Source organism: Salvelinus sp. IW2-2015, unplaced genomic scaffold, assembly GCF_002910315.2.
Source record: "Salvelinus sp. IW2-2015 unplaced genomic scaffold, ASM291031v2 Un_scaffold809, whole genome shotgun sequence".
Classification (NCBI taxonomy): domain Eukaryota; kingdom Metazoa; phylum Chordata; class Actinopteri; order Salmoniformes; family Salmonidae; genus Salvelinus; species Salvelinus sp. IW2-2015.
This window is the reverse complement of record NW_019942619.1, coordinates 154,213-174,222: the sequence shown is the minus strand read 5'-3', so window position 1 is coordinate 174,222 and position 20,010 is coordinate 154,213. Positions and strand designations below refer to the sequence as shown.

Sequence of the window (20,010 nt, the reverse complement as noted above, 5' to 3'; positions counted from 1 at the left end):
GGTATGTAAACTTCTGACCCACTGGAATTGTGATACAGTGAATAATAAGTGAAATAATCTGTCTGTAAACAATTGTTGTAAAAATTACTTGTGTCATACACAAAGTAGATGTCCTAACCGACTTGCCAAAGCTATAGTTTGTTAACAAAAAAATTGTGTGGAGTGGTTGAAAAATGAGTTTTAATCACTCCAACCTAAGTGTATGTAAACTTCTGACTTCAACTGTATATAAACCTCATTCCGCTCAATGAGCACCAGGAAATGGGATTGGGTTCACATTTCATGCTACTGTCTGCCCATAAGTGATAAGCAGTGTTTTCCTCTTTCAGAAATGGTTGTTTTGACCTCTTTATGACTAATTGGTTGACATTGCTCTACACAGCAACCAGCTTGGTCAGATCTTTTCTCTCTCAAAGCCATTGCCCTTCTCTCTGTTTAAATTGATCCTCTCCCTATCCGAAGACATCAGACTATTTTGCTTTCAGGAAGGCAGTGCTATACCTGAGCAACTCCACAATGCCATTTGGATGATTTGGGGTTGGCAAGGCAACACATTTCACTTATTATATTCAGTAGTCAACAACCTTTGGTTCTTCACCGCTTGAGTGTTGTTGTTGTGGGTTTCTTTTTTTAGTTGACCAGTCCCTGCTCTTGTATGTAATATATTAGGTTGTTTTATTCGTTGTTTTACAAAATGTGATAGTCCTTTAACATCAATCAAACATCAGGGTTTGATTCCTGGATGGGGACTCTGAATATGTAGGTTTCTTTGAATGGAAGTGTCTGCTAAGTTATCATATTACTGTATTATTTGTAAGAGTACTGTGTAGACCCGCTGGGCACAGACGTCAGTTCCACATCTAGTTTTGATTTACATTTGGTTGAGTTGTCAACTAACATGAATTCAACATGAAATCAACAAAACAATTTCAGCGTGTCATTGGATGAAAAAATGACAAAAATGCCATTACGTTGATGACTTTTTGCGAATCCAATTAGTTTTRCACGTTGATTCAACATCATCACATAGATGTTTTGGGTTGAAATGACGTGGAAACAACGTTGATTCAACCAGTTGTTGCCCAGTAACTGACTAGTGTGCATCACTATCACTGGAGATCCTCTTGCTATTCTTGTTTCTCCACTCAGACAGTCTTTTATCAGCTAATGCTGGGAATATTTTGTGATGATGGAGCAGAAATACTGTCTCTTTCGCAGAAAGAATTTTGCTCATAACAGATCACATCGGAATGAGACCTTTCTTCAGATATACTTTATTCATAAGTTGGAAATATGGTACATCAGATACTGTAGCCTTTATATTCTTTGCAAAAAGTGTCACCACTGGAAATGGGGACTTTAAAGACCCAGCTTTGAGAACATTTTGATGAGGTTTCATCTTAAGGTTAGCAAAGACAGCCAGATACTCTGAACGAAGCTCATTTCATCAACTGTTCTGACATTGCAATTATTATTCTCTACCCATTCACTTCAATGACCAAATTTGGAAGAAAAATAGGCCCACAATAGAATAGGCCTACACAAACATTGTGTGTTGCTGTCTGCCTCCCCTGTCGACCAACCATCCCCGCACCCCTAGTGACTGATGCCTATCTCTCCCAATGGCTACTGTCTCCAAGGCACTTGGCCACCGTTCTCCCGACTGTGATATCAACCACTGCTGTTACTGCTCCCCAAGGCAGCTGTGCAGGGCCAGTAAATAAATAAATAAAGGCTTTCATTGTTCCAATTGGCCAAATGATGGGGAAAATAAAGGTGCAGATGTAAGCAGAAAGAGAGGGTCCCAGACTACTGTAGGCTTATCAGTAATCTCACTGAAATCATGGCCTGAGGTTGTGGAAGAGCTAAGCATAGTGTTTGTGTAATAACGTACCTACCTTTATCCCTCTAAGGGCTGCCATATCATAACCATCATCTCTTCCTGAGTTACTGTTTATGTCTTGCCAAGGAAGGCTGCGAGCTGTTGTGAGTCTCTGTTCACATCCCAACTTGAAACTTTTCAATTGTAGGTTACTAAGAACAACTATTACAATGGATTGAAAGCATGTGCATTATACATTAATATTAGCATTTTCTGTGTATGGTGATATACACTGAGTATACAAAAAATGTCCATGACATAGACTGACCAGGTGAATCCAGGTGAAAGCTATGATCTTATTGATGTCACTTGTTAAATCATCTTCAATCAGTGTAGATGAAGGTGAGGAGACAGGTTAGAGAAAGATTTTTAAGCCTGGAAACAATTGAGACATGGATTGTGTATGTGTGCCATTCAGATGGTGAATGGGCAAGACATAACATGGCCCAGCATCCCTGTGGAATGCTTTTGACACCTTGTTGAGTCCATGCCCCGACCAATTGAGGCTGTTCAGAGGGCAAACGTTTTCCTAATGTTTGGTGTATTCAGTGTAATTGGAAGTTGAAAGTAATATGCAAATGTTGTGTTTGTTAACTGTATTCGTTGATGTTGTTCTGCTGCAAACTTTTCACGAAATTGATGTTTTGTAATACAATGTATCTGTTTTGATCAGAAGCAAAGAAGAAATGCTAGACATGAAACAAACTTTCATTTAGAGGATTCCCATTCTGGGCACAGACGTCATTTCAATGTCTAGTTTTAATTTACATTTGGTTGAGTTGTGAGTGACAATTCAACGTGAAATCAACAAAAATATTTTGCAAGATCATTGGATTTAGCTTAAAAGTTGGGTGAAAAAAATATGAAATTCCCTCGCGTTGATGACTTTTTTCAAATCCTATCAGTTTTCCACGTTAATTCAACGTCATCACATACAGTAACAAATGTAAATCAAAACTAGACATTGAAATGACGTCTGTGCCCAGAATGGGAATCCTCTAAATGAAAGTTTGTTTCATGTCTAGCATTTCTTCTTTGCTTCTGATCAAACAGATACATACATTGTATCACAAATCATCAATTTGATTAAAAGTTTTTTTGTTTGTTGAAATGACAAGTTTTTCCCCAGTGGGTTGTTATTCATCGTTTCACGCCGATGTCTCTTTTTATGGCATAAAATCCATTTGCAAGGATTGTTTTTTTCTCTCTCCAATATGATGAACGCTTCAAGGCAGTATTTTTAAGACTATTGTCATCTTATATGGCTTTTGATCAAATATACACTGAACAAAAATATAAACGCAACATGTAAAATGCTGGTTTCATGTTTCATGAGCTGAAATAAAAGATCCCAGAAATGTTCCATACGTACAAAAAGCTTATTTCTCTCAAATGTTGTGCACAAATTTGTTTATATCCCTGTTAGTGAGTATTTTATGCTTTGTCAAGATAATGCATCCACCTGACAGGTGTGGCATATTAAGAAGCTGATTAAATAGGTGCATCTTGTGCTGGGGACAATAAAAGGCCACTCTAAAATGTGCAGTTTAGTCACACAACACAATGCCACACGTGTATCAAGTTTTGAAGGAGCGTACAAGTGGCATGCTGACTGCAGGAATGTCCACCAGAGCTGTTTCCAGAGGATTTAAATTTCTCTACCAATGTCGTTTTCTAAAATTTGGCAGTACATCCAACCGGCCTCACAACCGCAGGCCACGCGTAACCACGCCAGCCCAGGACCTCCACATCCGACTTCTTCACCTGCGGGATTGTCAAAGAGGGAAGGCGGTGTGCTGAGTAGTATTTCTGTCTTTAATAAAGCCCTTTGTGGGTAAAAACTCATTCTGATTGGCTGGGACTGGCTCCCCAGTGGGTGGGCCTATGCCAACCCATGGCTGCACCCCTGCCCAGTCATGTGAAATCCATAGATTAGGGCCTAATGAATTTATTTCCATTGACTGCTTTCCTTCTATGAACTGTAACTCAGTCAAATCTTTTAAATTGTTGTATGTTGCAATTATATTTTTGTTCAGTATACATTCATCTCAGATCTATAATTTCTCATTTTATCCAGTAAGAGATTTACATTGAAATACCCCTAATCATTGCCCAAAAAATATATTGGACTCTTATTGCAGTAGTATCGCCAGAAAATGTAAAACGATTATGATCACAACCTCTGGAAATGAACATCAGTTCTGCTTATATGACATTTACAGAACTCTCAAGTAAACTTTTTATTGGATAGATCAATGACCAAATATGTTTATTTTTGTCGTACCTTGGAATACTTTTATTGGCTAACAGTAACTGTGATAAGAATGTATAACTTTGATGGCCCCATAAGAGAGCTGTGTCTGGTTAATGTAAATGCTTTAAAAATGCATAAAGGCACAACACCTGTAGGGGGCGAAAGTACGATAGAAAACAATTATTATAATTTATAAACCAAGCTATTTTCACTCCACGTCTGTCTCCATGGTYTCTTATGAACTCACCCCCAATGAACATGTTGTACTGTTTGATCTGGYGGCATTGAGTCAGACTAGTTTAAGCCTTAACTTGGGAACAGAACATCCTCTAAGATCAGCCAACACATCTGATAGGACACATGGATCAAAGCAAAAACCTAACAAATAATAACTATGCATTTGTAGTGGGCATGAAAAGAGAGAACAAAGTCAGACATAAACATACTGTACATTATTAAACGAAGAACAGCGAGAATCCACTGCAGGATTCACAAGTGGGTCAAAAATAACCAAACAACAGTTACAGAGAAAGAGTTGTTCACCCTCCTTTCTAAGCCCTTTTCAGCATTGGATCTGATCGATGATCCCAGAGAATAATTTGTTACTGGTGTTTTTTCTTATACTCTGTTTAGTGCTGTAGGCCTAAATACTCACTGCCAAATCCACATCTACTGTAGAAAAAAGGTTCGCTTAGGTTTCTCAGAGATGGATACATTTAGGATTTTATTATTTGAAATACAATTAAAATAGGCCACACATCGACGTGCAAAGTAGGCCTACAATGTTTGATGGAGAGAGGGGAACTGTTTAGTATAGATCACGAGGCATTCCTTTCAAGCTTTTGCTAATGCCATGTTATTAAATTTGTTTTTACTGAAGCATCTAAAATGTTCATGGAAAATTACATGATGAATATTCAATATTAAATCTGTCACTCAGTGTTCAATTCATAAGCTACTGGTAGATAGATTGAAATAGGAAATTAAACATAGCTTACCCACCTCAAAATTACCCACCTGCTGTGCCAGGAAATTGCATTTAATTTAGATTGTCTTTAAATTGGGTTATTTTTTGTATTTTTTCATGATTTACTGAATCCAATGATGGTAAGCCCTACACTGCTTTGCTTCATCCATACAATTTCCTTGCCTATGTCGCCCTCCAGTGGCCGGATACTGTATATTATGTAGGTATACCTTGTCAAACTGGTCTCGGAGCATTTCATATTATTCTGAATGTAAATACGAAACCCTCCGTTTTGTATGATATGTTACCTTTTGTATGGCATGTATTAATTTGTGGATGTCCATCATCCATTTAGTATGATATGTTACGAGTTGCAATTTATACAAATGTTACAAATTTGCAAAACGCACAGTATATTACACATTTCCTAAATGTAGATGTAGGATATGTTACAAATTCCAATTTGTTGTTGCTAACATTAGCTAGGTGGCTAACGTTGGCTAGGCTAGGGGTAAGGGTTTAAAGTTATGGTTAAGTTTAGGGGAAGGGTTAAGGGTTAGCTATCATGCTAAGTGCAATGTAGCTAAAAAGTAGTAAGTAGTTGCAAAGTTGCTGAAATTATAAAGTTGTTCATGATGAGATTTGAACACACAACCTTTAGGTTGCTAGACGTTCACTTTATACGCCCGACCAACCACCCTCCTTTTGATTTTGCCTTAAGTATACTTCTGTCTTATTATGTAACCAACCAAAGCTAGCATCATACCAATTTGAAAGTCCGAGCTTTTCGCTTACTATGTTACATCTAGTCTATGAGACCAGGCAGACTTTATAGGTCAGTAAAGCAATTCATCTTCAATCTATCCATCAATAAAGTGACCAAAAACAGTTGCATACAAACTTCTGAATGAAAGAGAAAACATAGCTGCATGTACGAAATAACATCACTTGGCTGAACGCGATGTGCAACATCCTAAGTTGTCAAAAAAAATCCTAAAATGGTGGTGGAAAATAATGTTTTATTAAGACAGTGCACATATTTTTCCAGTTTCTTTCCGACGCCACACCATTGAAGCTAGTTAAGGAGGGAAATGATGCCTTTGCAGCCTGAATGGAGGATGTGAGCCAGTCCACGGTCGACACAAGTGTCAATTCATCCTAGAAGACTTAGCACCCACTATCGGCTGCCAGATTTAGCACCTACTATCGGCTGCCAGATTTAGCACCTACTATCGGCTGCCAGATTTAGCACCTACTATCGGCTGCCTTGTCTAGCGAGAATCGACACTGGCCCAAAAGTCATATTTAAAAAGACCAAATTAAGGCATCTTTGACCAAATCTGTGTGCTGACACAATCCTTTGAATTAAATTAATTATTTTCATGTTAATTTTTTATCACACACAGTACATTTGACCCTCTGGGCTCTTGCTAGGAAACTCTGAAATGTACAACCAGTTAGCAAGTCGGAAATGTTTGAGTTTCCTAGTTCCGACTAACACATAAAGGCATTGAGCCTCCTCTGGCAGTAGCCTTGACCCCTCGATCACACCAACAGCGTCATTGCCTTTGGTATACCATAAGTACATTCCTTTCCAATGGAACACTGCGTATGCAGAGGCAGTTGCAGTGCGTTCTGTGTGGTGAATACATTGGATTTATCGAACGTATGCGTCAAACTGTATGCGTAGACGGCTTGACAGAAATGGTAGCAGAAGGTGAACAAAACGAGCAAAAGTTGTAGTAGAAGACAAGGACCGGTCCAATGATGCATTTCTCATTGGACTGCGTTTTTTGGACAAGGAGATTCATTTGGGAAATCCATTTGTAATATTGAGGACTGTGAAGAAAGCAGTGGGAAAGGAGGATTCAATCAAGGTGTCTAGAAGCGGCCTTGTTTTGTACTGGGGTAGCAGTAAATGTAAAAGTTGACCAACTAAAGGGGAAGATTCCCGGTGTTTGTGATGCTCGTCGTTTGGTGCGACGCAGACAGGGTGGCGTGATTAGTGAAACAGAAGAGTCATTGTCTGTTCTTTTGAGTTTTGATGTTGAGTCTTTGCCTGACCAAGTGATATTAGGATATATAAGTTATCCTGTACAAGCTTTTGTGCCGAATACATTACATTGTTACAGGTGTCAAGGTTTTGGGCATATGTCAGCAGTGTGTAGGAGGGAGGTTCCTAGGTGTGAGAAGTGTGCAGAAGGGCATGAGACAAAGGAATGTGTAGCATTGGGGAAAGTAGTGGTATGTGTTAATTGTAGGGGTGCCCATGGGGCTGGGGATCAGAAATGTCCCGTGCGAGAAAGGCAGGTTGATGTTTCCAGGATTAGAGTAGTGCATAAGTTGTCATATGCTGAGGCATCAACGAAAGTAGAGGAAGATGGGTCTAGGTGGAGGGATCCTGAGAAGAGTGGTGTGAGWAGTGTATCTGTACCAGTACAGAGAGATAGGCCAACAAGTGATATGTTTCAGTAWGATTGGATTTTTAGCATTTATAGCAATGGTTATCGACTGTACTGCAGGGATGGAACGTAAATCGCACAAYATTTAGGTTGTGGTGGCAGCTGCAGAGAGGTATTTTATTTAGGTGTGTGAGACTTGACATCAAAAGAGTTACAAGGTGTGTTAATTGGTGGTGTCCCATCCTTTCAGGTTGTTGGCCTGAGGTAGGACTAAATATATTTAATTAGTTGAGTAGGGTGGTATTATTTTTATTTTTTTTAAATTCTGAGTCTTGTGTTAGATGCTAAAGTATTTCTTTATTTATTGAAGCAAAGTATAAGTGAGTACTCCAGTCTAGTAGGGGGCGGTAATGCAACATTTATTGGATGCCAACCGCCGTTAAACCTCATTGAAGAAGAAGTAGTTTCGCTACTCTCGAACACGGCCGATGCCTATGGTTACGCCTGTGTAGCTAGCTACATGCTAATTCTCGAAGCGCACTCAGTTGACCTATTTTGCAGGTGTTTTACATGGTGTGGTACCGCTACCTTTCATCTCATTTTTTGGAGACGCTACACTCAATATGATGGGTGAACTGGTGGCTGAAATGTGTGATCAGCTTGTTAAAGCTGTGAACGTGATGATGGACGCGGAATCTAGCCAAATATATCGCCTGGAGGCCCTAAAGGTATCTTGATGGCTAGATGCTAGCTTGCTAATGTTAGCTGGTAAGGTAGCCCAAAGGCCGGCAGATAGCTAACTAGCTCGCTTTCCTATTTGCGATGTGATGCGATTGTTTGACTGAAAATGTGCATAGATGCATAGCTATAACTTCACATTATAGTTCACATGTCCATTGCATGTGGCTCCCGAGTGGCGCAGCGGTCTAAGGCACTGCATCTCAGTGAAAGAGGCGTCACTACAGTCCCTGGTTCGAATCCAGACTGTATCACATCCGGCCGTGATTGGGAGTCCCATAGGGCGGCGCACAATTGGCCCAGCGTCGTCCGGGTTGGCCGGAGTAGGCCGTCATTGTAAATAACAATTTGTTCTTAAATGACTTGCCTTATGAAATGAAATCATCAATGGGCGTAGCTAGGTAGCATCATAACGTTACCGTTTCCAGCTGCGGATTTCATTCATTGCACGTTGCTAGTTAGCTAGAGTCATTGCTGCTGGCTGATGCCCTCAAACTGAATAAAAGATAAGCTAACGTTATGTCAACCATTTAGCCTAGTTATATTGATTGCGTTGAATCAACTGAGTTATGCATTGTTTTGAAAGTGTCTTGTTAAATTGCTAGCCAGCTACTGGCAAGCTTTACCTCCTAATTCACTTCTCTCTGTAAAGCTCCATAAACTACATTGATAGCTATGACGGATATCATTGCAAGTTCACAGTTTTTCATGTTTTATTCATCCATTCATGTGAGTGAGTTTGTCCTACACCTAGCTGGCTAGGTATATACAGTAGCTAACAGATTGAATGCATGTTATTAACTTGTCCATGTCYCTCTTTTATTTTTAGTTTTGTGAAGAATTCAAAGAGAAGTGTTCCTTCTGTGTCCCATGTGGGCTACAGTTGGCAGATAAAACTCAAACAGCAGTGGTGAGGCACTTTGGTCTACAGATACTGGAGCACGTCATCAAGTGAGTTCTTGAGTATATTGTACAGTCTATAATTCACATAGTTATCCTCAATGATATCAAGACATCCCCCTACACATGTGTTCCCCAAAACCTTGTTGTTTTTCTTCATGTTGAGAATAGGTTCAGATGGAACAACATGCCACAGCAAGAGAAAGTCCAGCTGAAGAACTGTGCTATGGGGCTATTGTCAACTGTGAGTCTGTTTGGGTGATAAACTGTTAGTGTCTTCATTTTTCTATTTCTCTAGAAAAAGTATGTGGCAGATAAGATGACGAGTGGAATTACTGGTGGTCTGTCGACCCAATTACAAATATACTTTTTAAAAAGTCAAACAAATTCCCCATTGTTGTGCGATCAGTTAGATGTACATTAATGAATATACTGACACTAGTCTGTTCCCTGACTCTGGCACACTGCCTCCCTCTGCAGGGCACATATCCTATCCTGGAGGAGGAGAGCCACATCAAGGACGTTCTCTCGCGGATCATAGTGGAGATGATCAAGAGAGAATGGCCTCAGCACTGGCCTGACATGCTCAAGGAGATGGAGGCACTCACCTGTGTAGGGGTGAGTCGGCACGTTCCCGTTCAGTGTTTCCCCTGGGTCTTTATGCTGGTGCGGTGCCAAGGCCCCCAGAGCAACTTTCAGGGCTGAAAACATCAAAGCATTCAATTGGAGAGAAACAAAACTGGGGGTGGAGGGAGGGGGCTTATTGAAAATGGAAGGGAGCAAGGATTTGGTTTGTAATCCATCCACCAACGTATGGGTGAGTCGGCACGTTCCAGTTCAGTGTTTCCCCTAGGTTTTTATGCTGGCGGGGTGCCAAGGCCCCTGGAGCAACTTTCAGGGCTGAAAACATCATAGCGTTCCTCCCCCCCAGGAGGCCCAGACAGAGCTGGTGATGTTGATCCTGCTGCGACTGGCGGAGGACGTGATCACCTTCCGGACCTTGCCCACCCAGCGCCGCCGGGATATCCAGCAGACCCTCACCCAGAACATGGAGAGTATCTTTAGCTTCCTGCTCGCCATCCTGCAGCTCCACGTCGACGAGTACCGCAAACTGGTAAACAGACAATGGTTATAACTGTCTTGTTAAAAAAAAAAAAATGTGCAGAAGTGTTTTTGACCTCTTTCTATTGATATTCTCTTTTTGTACCTCTTCCAGAAAAGAATCCCGGGCCAAGAATTGCAGGTAGGAAAGTGTTTTGATGTACTATATCCACTTTCTGATGTTATACTTACATATTATATTCACATTAAAACACCCAGCTAGAGACTTTTCTGTTTTGTGCATGTTACCCCCTCCCCCTTCACTCTCTCATCTCTTCCCCCCTCCTCTTCTCTCCCCCTCTCCCCCTGGTCAGGCCAAGGCCCACTGTCGGGTAGGCGTGGCCACTCTAAACACCCTGGCAGGCTACATAGACTGGGTTGCCCTGGCAAACATCACCAATGACAACTGTCGCCTGCTGGAAATGCTGTGTCTGTTGCTCAGTGAGACAGAGCTGCAGCTGGAGGCTGCAGAGTGCCTGCTCATTGCCATTAGCCGCAAGGTTAGTATAGACTACACAGTACTAGACACTCCCCTTTCTGCAGTCAGGCCTTGTAGGACATGACATGCCCCTTTCTGTTCGGACACGCCCCCTTTCTGCAGACTACTCTGTAGGACCAGACCAGATATTTTTTCAAGACATTGGAATGAATAATGCAGGTCTACAATTACTGTATTATTAGTCAGGTACAACACAGGGCAGAGAACTGTTATCTTAACATGCTTGGTGTGTCTCCATAGGGGAAGCTGGAGGACAGGAAACCACTCATGGTGCTGTTTGATGACGTTGCCATGCACTACATCCTCTCTGCTGCACAGTGAGTACATTCCCCTCATCACCCACAAGGCCTGGGTTTACACAGCAGCATTACTAGCTCATTCTGGCTTCTAATTCTCATTGGTTTGTGGCTACAGGTCTGCAGATGGAGCAGCAATATGCAACAAATCCTCTCCAACACAGTGAGTAGCCTACACATTTTGGTATTCAGCGTCAAAGTTCTTGTCCAGCATTGTTATTTAGCATTCCATTTAGCATTTGAGTTCATGGGGCTTGGTACTTTTTTTCTTTCAGTGAAGTGTGCTGCGATGCTTAAAAATGCACTTTAAGTAAAGTTTGATTTGATTTCCCCCCAGGCCAGTGGGGGTGGGGGTGGTGGAGACACACTACACCTTCCTGAAGAGGCTATGTCAGGTCCTGTGTGCCCTGGGCAGCCAACTCTGCTCATTAGTGGTGAGTCTGGCTCAGGGTTTCCATTAGGAAAATGTGATGCCGGACAACTTGACCGGGAAGATATACAATTTCTTGCCATTTGAGAAATGTACCGTACCCGTATGTATTGGGTGCATAATGCATTAGGGCGTCCAGCCACGGTGCTCAGAATGACACATTTAGATTATGGTAATTCATCTTAACAGAACATGCAACTCATGTAATGAAGCAGTCAATGAAACACATTTTCAAACACTTACCAAAATGCAATTCGCAGGAAAACACCATTATAAACAGTGCACCTGTTAGCGGTTCCATATGTGACAGAGATGAAAACCTCTGTTAGAAACTTAGAAAGAGGGGGAATCTAAAGAGGCAATAACAAGAATGGGTTGCTAATATGTTGATATGAAAACCAATAGAACAGGAGAGAAATGGCACATCGTTGGGTCCAATACCGAAGTACATTTGCCAAAATGATATAATTACTCCTGTCTATACAGAAACAAAATACCTCACCAGAAAGCATGACTTAGCCACAGAGGAATCAAATCAAATMTATTTATATAGCCCTTACACCAGCTGATATCTCAAAGTGCTGTACAGAAACACAGCCTAAAACCCCAAACAGCAAGCAATGCAAGTGTAGAAGCATGGTGGCTAGGAAAAACTCCCTAGAAAGGCCAAAATCTAGGAAGAAACCGAGAGAGGAACCAGGCTATGAGGGGTGGCCAGTCCTCTTCTGGCTGAGCCGGGTGGAGATTATAACAGAACATGGCTAAGATGTTCAAATGTTCATAAATGACCAGCATGGTCAAATAATAATAATCACAGTAGTTGTCGAGGGTGCAACAAGTCAGCACCTCAGGAGTAAATGTCAGTTGGCTTTTCATAGCCGATCATTAAGAGTATCTCTACCGCTCCTGCTGTCTCTAGAGAGTTGAAAACAGCAGGTCTTGGACAGGTAGCACGTCCAGTGAACAGGTCAGGGTTCCATAGCCACAGGCAGAACAGTTGAAACTGGAGCAGCAGCACGGCCAGGTGGACTGGGGACAGCAAGGAGTCATCATGCCAAGTAGTCCTGAGGCATGGTCCTAGGGCTCAGGTCCTCTGAGAGAYAGAAAGAGGAAAGAGAGAATTAGAGAGAGCATACTTAAATTCACACAGGACACCGGATAAGATAGTACTCCAGATATAACAGACTGACCCTAGCCCCCCGACACATAAACTACTGCAGAATCGAGCTTCTTAAAAACAAATAGCTGTGGATTGTTTCAAATCACAAGCTGATAGGCCTATGCTTATTTGGAAAGCCTGCAGTTTGGGCAGCGCGTGTGGCTATAGGTCTGGCTGATTGAGTTGTGGCTGTCAGTGAAAAGGATCTAAAATATGTGTGAAGATAATGTGTCTTGAGTATAATTTCAACTGTTGAGACAAGAAGGGGAGGGGTGTGTGGCGAAGTCTCTCCAGAATGGCTCAGCTATCTCCTGCCAATACTTGCATATTCATTGTGTGAATTGTTTGCCCTTAGATTTCAAATTTTTTGATCAATTCCCCAAGACATATGTCACCAGTAGTAAATGTAACGTTAATCCCGTCATTTTTTAAACATTAATTTCTGTTAATGCATGTGTTAATTACAGTCATTTACCGTTCTCATTCTCGTGGAAACGTTGCTTTCAGAGTTCACAACCTGCTACACTTGTGAGAGACAAGTTTTGGTTRATTTCATAACCATCATTTATGAGGTTTTTACATTTTATTCATTGTCTTTTGTTTGAAGTGCTCCATGTGAGAAATGAGCATGTGTTTGGTTTCTCTGTCCTGATAACTTTGAGGGAGGACGCGCTTGAGCACGCAAGTACTTGGCCTGCTGCGCAGAAATGTAGGAAAGTGGGTTTTTTAACACTCATTGCTAATGATAATATATTAAAAATATAGTTCCTCACAGTAAGCTATTTGAAAAATCTTTCCAATCTCCCCCTCGATAATCACCAATCCTCGGTATTAAAGAACAATGGAAGTTATAGGCCTACTGCCGCATTGTCCTATAGTCTATGAGTTCCATGAGTTCATTTATTTAGTCGCCAATGGATAACAGCATATCAATGTGTCCCTATGGCAGAGGTTGGTGATCTCGCATTAGTTGACTTTTTAAAGTTCAGATTTTAATTCTGATTTGTATGATTAACCACCTGACATAGATTTTGAGAAAAGAAAACGTTATTATTTAAATAACTGTTCCACCAAAATGTACCTATGGAAATCATAACTGGCACGCAGAACAGTAGATATTGTAAGCTTCCCCAAACTTGAAACTCACGTGCCGCCTATGAAGTCTTTATAAAATTGCCTCCATGTTTCCATGGTCGGATTTTGCCTATAGGCTACTTTGAAGCAAGGTAAGACATGCCTCGTGATATGAAATAAAACATTTCAGGTTTCAAACAATTAAGTATGCTTTCAAAATGCATACTGCCTCCAACTCACATTGTAAAGTGGTGGGTGATGCGCTGATAGCCTGTTGCCTGCACTTGACTGATGAACAGGAGGCGCGCTTTAATTACCTCTTGAGAAATACAAATAGTAGCTCTTTTTAATTGTGCACCAAAACAGTTTTTAACATGCGATTGCATTTAGAATTATTGCACAATGAATGGGCTTATAAAAGCACATGGATTTCTCCTCCAGCACCTCAGGTGGTTGCTGCTGGAGTAAAACATCTCAAAATAGGCTCTGTGTGTGTGATAGTTGTTGGATAAGTAAGGTACATGATGACTAATGAAAATACTCACAGGCCAATTTAATTCCACTAAATAATGCAAATGAACCTATAGACTGAAGCATGATGGTCAAATGTATTTACACTACCGTACCAAAGTTTCGGGTCACTTAGAAATGTCCTTGTTTTTGAAAGAAAAGCAACAAACAAAAAAAGTCCATTAAAATAACATCAAATTGATCAGAAATACAGTGTAGACATTGTTAATGTTGTAAATGACTATTTTAGCTGGAAGCGGCTTATTAAAAAATAAAAATAATAATAATAATAATAATTTTGAATGGAATATCTACATAGTTGTAAAGAGGCCCATTATCAGCAACCATCACTCCTGTGTTCRAATGACAAGTTGTTAGCTAATCCAAGTTTATCATTTTAAAAGGCTAATTGATCATGCGAAAACCGTTTTGCAATTATGTTAGCACAGCTGAAAACTGTTGTTCCGAATAAAGAAGCAATAAAACTGGCCTCCTTTTAGACTAGGTGAGTATCTGGAGCATCAGCTTTTGTGGGTTCGATTACAGGCTCAAAATGGCCAGGACAAAGACCTTTCTTCTGAAACTTGTCAATATATTCTTGTTCTGAGAAATAAAGGCTATTCCATGCGAGAAATTGCCAAGAAAATGCCAGTCTCAACGTCAACAGTGAAGTGGCGACTCCGGGATGCTGGCCTTCTAGGCAGAGTTGCAAAGAAAAAGCCATATCTCAGACTGGCCAATGAAAAGATTAAGATGGGCAAAAGAACACAGACACTGGACAGAGGAACTCTGCTTAGAAGGCCAGCATCCCGGAGTCGCCTCTTCACTGTTGATGTTGAGACTGGTGTTTTCTTGGAAATTTCTCGCATGGAATAGCCTTCATTTTTCTGAACAAGAATATACTGACAAGTTTCAGAAGAAAGGTCTGGCCATTTTGAGACTGTAATCCCTCTATTTAATGAAGCTGCCAGTTGAGGACTTGTGAGGCGTCTGTTTCTCAAACTAGATACTCTAATGCCTCCCACTACTCTTTCTATTCTGGTTAGAGCCCGTTTTCGCGGTTCTATGAAGGGAGTAGTACACAGTGTTGTACAAGATCTTCAGTTTCTTGGCAAGTTCTTGCATGGAGTAGCATTCACTTCTCAGATCAAGAATAGACTGACGWGTTTCAGAAGAAAGTTCTTTGTTTCTGGCCATTTTGAGCCTGTAATCGAACCAACAAATGCTGATGCTCCAGATACTCAACTAGTCTAAAGAAGGACCTTTTTATTGCTTCTTTAATCAGCACAACTGTGCTAACATAATTTCAAAAGGGTTTTCTAATGATCAATTAGCCTTTTAAAATGATAAACTTGGATTAGCTAACACAACGTGCAATTGGAACACAGGAGTGATGGTTGCTGATAATGGGCCTATGTAGATATTCCATAAAGAATCAGCCTTTTCCAGCTACAATAGTCATTTACAACATTAACTATGTCTACAATGTATTTCTGATCAATTTGATGTTATTTTAATGGACAAGAAATGTGATTTTCTTTCAAAAACAAGGACATTTCTAAGTGACCCCAAACTTTTGTATGGTAGTGTACATTGACTGTTATTTCCATCAATGAATAAAAAACATTATTTTGCCATTTAGATTTGTCTTTCTCCCGGTCATTTTGGCCGGCAAGTTTTCTGCTTTTCATTTGTTTTATCGGCCAAAAGCCGTAAAAAAGAGAAAAAGTGCACGTGGGTGTCTTGATTGTGTCGTTTGTGCTATGCGTTTCTAATGCAGGGTTCAGATGTGGAGGTAGAGGTACCAGCAAACCTTAGCAAGTACACAGAAGCGTTCCTGGCCTTCACCACACACCCAAGCCAGGTGAGTTACCTAGTGTTAAAATAAAGTACTAGCCAGGTAGTACTACTGTTTCTCCATATCCCACTTTGTCAAATCTGGTCCTCGAGCACTGAACGTTGAGACATAGTATTCTTACATTTTTTTGATCTGTTCTGATAAACTACTCTACTCTGAACTAAAGTATTTGTCTTTTCCCACCAGTTCCTTAGGTCTTCCACCCAGATCACATGGGGAACGTTGTTCAGACATGAGATTCTCTCCAAGGATCCTGTCATCATCCAGATGACCATCAAGTACTTTAGAGCCACCATGACCAACCTAGTCAAGGTGAGACAGGCTACAATGTACGTGCATCCAAGACTTTGTGCAGTTGCACATTAAAGRATCAAAATGTTCATTAGAAAAAGTGAGCATGTAAACAACTCACAAATTGAGCTACACACAAATTATACATCCAAAATCTAAATAACTACACCGAAATCCAAAATATAACAACTACACCGAAATCCAAAATATAAGTAACAACTACACGGAAAGGTTTAGCTCTTCCACTATGTATACTTTGCCTCTACATGCAAGGTTCTGTTAATTCTATGAATTGCTATTCTATATTGTTGTGTTCCTCCTGCTAGACTGGTTTCCCTTCCAGCAACGACAGTCCCAGCTGTGAGTACTCCCGTCATGACTTCGACAGTGATGAAGACTTCAACTCCTTCTTCAACTGTAAGCAATGTGACTCCTATTGTATTTGAATACTTTAGACTTAAACAATATCAATATAATACATTTTTCTTGCCATTAAAGAATATTTTCTCCAGTTCGTTCCTACTGATCTCGACCCTGATGCTTGTGTCCATGTTCCGATGTGTTCCAGCGTTCCGAGCGCAGCAGGGGGAGGTGGTCCGGAACGCGTGTCGTATTGTCCCCTTGGAGGCCTTCCAGATTGCAGCAGAGTGGCTGCAGTATCAGATCAGTACGCCCATCGATATCGGAACCACTGTGTGTACGTGCTGCTTCTTGACTGTGGCGATCTGGGGAGGGGGATCTTCTGTGTGTGTGTGGGGGGGGGTCACTGATGGTGAATGTGCCAGTATGAAACTGATTGAATGTCTTGGAGGAGTCCATTTGATTGCTCAAATCAAGAGTTTCTCATATCGCGGAAGGAGGAGTTTGAGGAGGTTTTTAAAAAGGAAATGCGTCTTTATTTGTATGAGATGAGTTCTCACTATTAACAAGAAATGCATGAATTCTCGTAACCACTCTGAAAGGGCGCCAAGTGACAGGAAAGGATGGGTGGAGAGATACTGTTGATGCCTGTTAACTAATCAGCCTGATTAACTATACTCTCTTTTTTCCCCCTTTTTACTCCTCCTGCCTCGTTTTTTTCTCTCTTTCCGGTCTTTCTCTGTCTTCCTCCTTTTCTTTCCAGCTAAGACGGCTGAGGGGCTGTGTTCTATCCTGTCTCCGTCAGCGGTCCAGTGGGATGCTATGACCTTCTTTACAGAGAGTGTTGTGGGAAAGATCTTTAAGAACGTGGAGGATGAGGTACAAGCTGCCAAATGAGAATAGCTACCCACAGCAGAGAAATGGAGAGAGCAAAAATAGTAGTGCAAAGGAGGGTGAGAGGGGTAGAGAGGGCAAAGTGTGAACGCTACCAGGCGGGTGCCCTAGATGGCAACAAAATACTTTACATGTTGCATTTATATTTTTGTTGTGTATGTATTTTTAAAATGTCCTTAAATATCCTGTGTTGTGGGCTTATTCTTTTGCCAGGTGCTGCTGGAATGTTTACCAATGGCTTGCCCATCTTTTGAGAAATTACACTGGTCACTGAAAACATTTTATAAAGCATAAATAGTGCTCCCTTTAGGGGCTGCAAAAGTACTTTACTGATGATTAGTAAAAATGTGGGAGTAATGATTAATAAATGGTGAACACACACTATAAATGGTTTATTACGGACCCTTAAAATAGTGTTACACAAGTGTTATGAATGTAATGTAAGGAAATTGATGATGTAGAAGAAACCCTGACTCTAGTGTCCCTCTGCCCCTGCTGTAGAAGTTGCCTGTAGACCAGGGCATTGAGCTGCTACAGGCTGTGTTGAACTACAACACCAGAGACCCTCTCATCCTGTCCTGTGTCCTCACCAACGTCTCCGTCCTCTTCCCCTTCGTCACACACCGACCTCACTTCCTGCCTCAGGTCCTCTACAAGGTGAACACACACCCGTGTGCTCAAACGCATGCGCACCGATCTACAATCTCTCTCCTGACCTTTTGTGGATCATGTCCACCTTTTTCAAATTTAACTTGTTCTTCTTTTCCTTCCCAGCTATTTGCCTCCATCACATTCGAGGTGGTAGAGGAGAGTAAGGTGAGCCGTCTTAAATATTCTTAGGAGGGATGACAGATGTGTCCGTTGGGATTGTATAGAAGCAATAGGTATCCGAGGCTTAGTAGTAGTCCATCCAATCATCAGTCTGATCTGGGATGTCATTTTCAGGCACCACGGACGCGTGCGGTGAAGAACATCAGAAGACACGCCTGCTCCTCCATCATCAAGATGTCTCGAGACTACCCACAATTCATTCTTGTATGTGTCTGCGGTCAAGTTCATCCTACTCCTAGAGAAGGCTCATCCATCGCTGTGCAGTAGAAAGGAACAGCTGCTTTAAGTAGATACTGATGAAACCGTTGGCTATGACTCTTAGAACCAGTGTACGGATGTGTGCAAATCTATTGCATCTTTCAAGTGTATGTGTATCTGTGGGGGGATGTTTGGGTGTGTCTGTTTTTCACATCTCTCTCTCWCACTCGCTCTCTCTGTCTCCATTCAGCCGTGTTTTGACATGATGTATAACCACGTGAAGAAGCTGTTCTCCAGCGAGGCTCTGTTGAACCTGCTGGAGAAGTGTGCTCTTATGGAGGCCCTGGTCCTCATCAGTAACCAGTTCAAAGACTACAACAAGCAGAAAAACTTCCTGGAYGAGCTCATGGCCACTGTGGCCGCTCGCTGGACCTCCGACGAGATGAGGCGGTATGTACACACACACGCACGCTGTATACACTGAACTGCTTACACGCACTGCATGCACACAGACACACACATGCGCCCGCACACAACATGCGTACACACACGCTATACACACTCAACTGTATACACCCACTTGCACTGTATTATACACTGGTTGTTCTCTTTGTGTGCATCAGTGTGCTGTGGGATCCTGCTCTATTCCTGGACTTCGTTGGTGCTGATCAGCTGGTGGCTGAAGGCACAGAACACACAACGGGCATCAACAGGTCACGGGTAGGTGTGTGTGTGCGCGCACACGTGCGTGCTTTCATGGCTAAGTGCTAAAACTTTCTATGTGATGTCAGACTTGCCAATTCAACCAGTTCTGCCAAAACGTCAACTGTATTGAAACGTTTCCTATTCACTGTTTGTCTCACCCCCACCCTGCCCTCCAGTTGAGTTTCTGTGTGTACACCATCCTGGGGGTGGTGAAGAGGGCCCGCTGGCCGGCTGACCTGGAGGAGGCGAAGGCAGGGGGCTTCGTAGTGGGCTACACCCCTAATGGAGCCCCCATCTACAGAAACCCCTGCAACGCCCAGGTCCTGGCTCTGCTGCCCAACCTGCTTGCCCTCATCAGGTAAGGGGGTGTGGGTGCTGGAGAGAAAGACCATGTGTTTGTGATGATGGTGATGAGGATGATATAGTGTTTGTGATAATGGTGCTGTTTGTGATGGTGATAGTGTTTGTGATAATGGTGCTGTTTGTGATAGTGTTTGTGATAATGGTGCTGTTTGTGATTGTGGTGATAGTGTTTGTGATAATGGTGCTGTTTGTGATGGTGATAGTGTTTGTGATAATGGTGCTGTTTGTGATTGTGGTGATAGTGTTTGTGATAATGGTGCTGTTTGTGATTGTGGTGATAGTGTTTGTGATAATGGTG

At 41.7% G+C, this 20,010-nt stretch overlaps 1 protein-coding gene across 2 annotated transcripts in view; it reads left to right on the top strand.

Annotated features, from left to right (window-relative positions):
- Positions 1–7,948: 7,948 nt before the first annotated feature.
- LOC112068973 (exportin-5) overlaps positions 7,949–20,010 on the top strand; it is a 24,819-nt gene continuing 12,757 nt past the window's right edge. The window contains exons 1-21 of one of the 2 annotated variants that reach the window (XM_024136219.2): positions 7,949–8,233; positions 9,073–9,194; positions 9,315–9,387; positions 9,624–9,761; positions 10,075–10,257; positions 10,360–10,386; positions 10,559–10,744; positions 10,984–11,060; positions 11,158–11,202; positions 11,377–11,473; positions 15,993–16,076; positions 16,257–16,382; positions 16,688–16,778; positions 16,930–17,058; positions 17,485–17,600; positions 18,117–18,272; positions 18,390–18,431; positions 18,561–18,650; positions 18,895–19,094; positions 19,268–19,364; positions 19,526–19,707. In XM_024136219.2, coding sequence (XP_023991987.1) covers positions 8,129–8,233; positions 9,073–9,194; positions 9,315–9,387; positions 9,624–9,761; positions 10,075–10,257; positions 10,360–10,386; positions 10,559–10,744; positions 10,984–11,060; positions 11,158–11,202; positions 11,377–11,473; positions 15,993–16,076; positions 16,257–16,382; positions 16,688–16,778; positions 16,930–17,058; positions 17,485–17,600; positions 18,117–18,272; positions 18,390–18,431; positions 18,561–18,650; positions 18,895–19,094; positions 19,268–19,364; positions 19,526–19,707 — 2,366 coding nt within the window. In that variant the 5' untranslated portion in view covers positions 7,949–8,128. Of the gene's footprint in view, positions 8,234–8,879; positions 8,973–9,072; positions 9,195–9,314; positions 9,388–9,623; positions 9,762–10,074; positions 10,258–10,359; positions 10,387–10,558; positions 10,745–10,983; positions 11,061–11,157; positions 11,203–11,376; positions 11,474–15,992; positions 16,077–16,256; positions 16,383–16,687; positions 16,779–16,929; positions 17,059–17,484; positions 17,601–18,116; positions 18,273–18,389; positions 18,432–18,560; positions 18,651–18,894; positions 19,095–19,267; positions 19,365–19,525; positions 19,708–20,010 lie in introns of those variants that run through there. The other variant, XM_024136220.2, reaches the window with a different exon arrangement.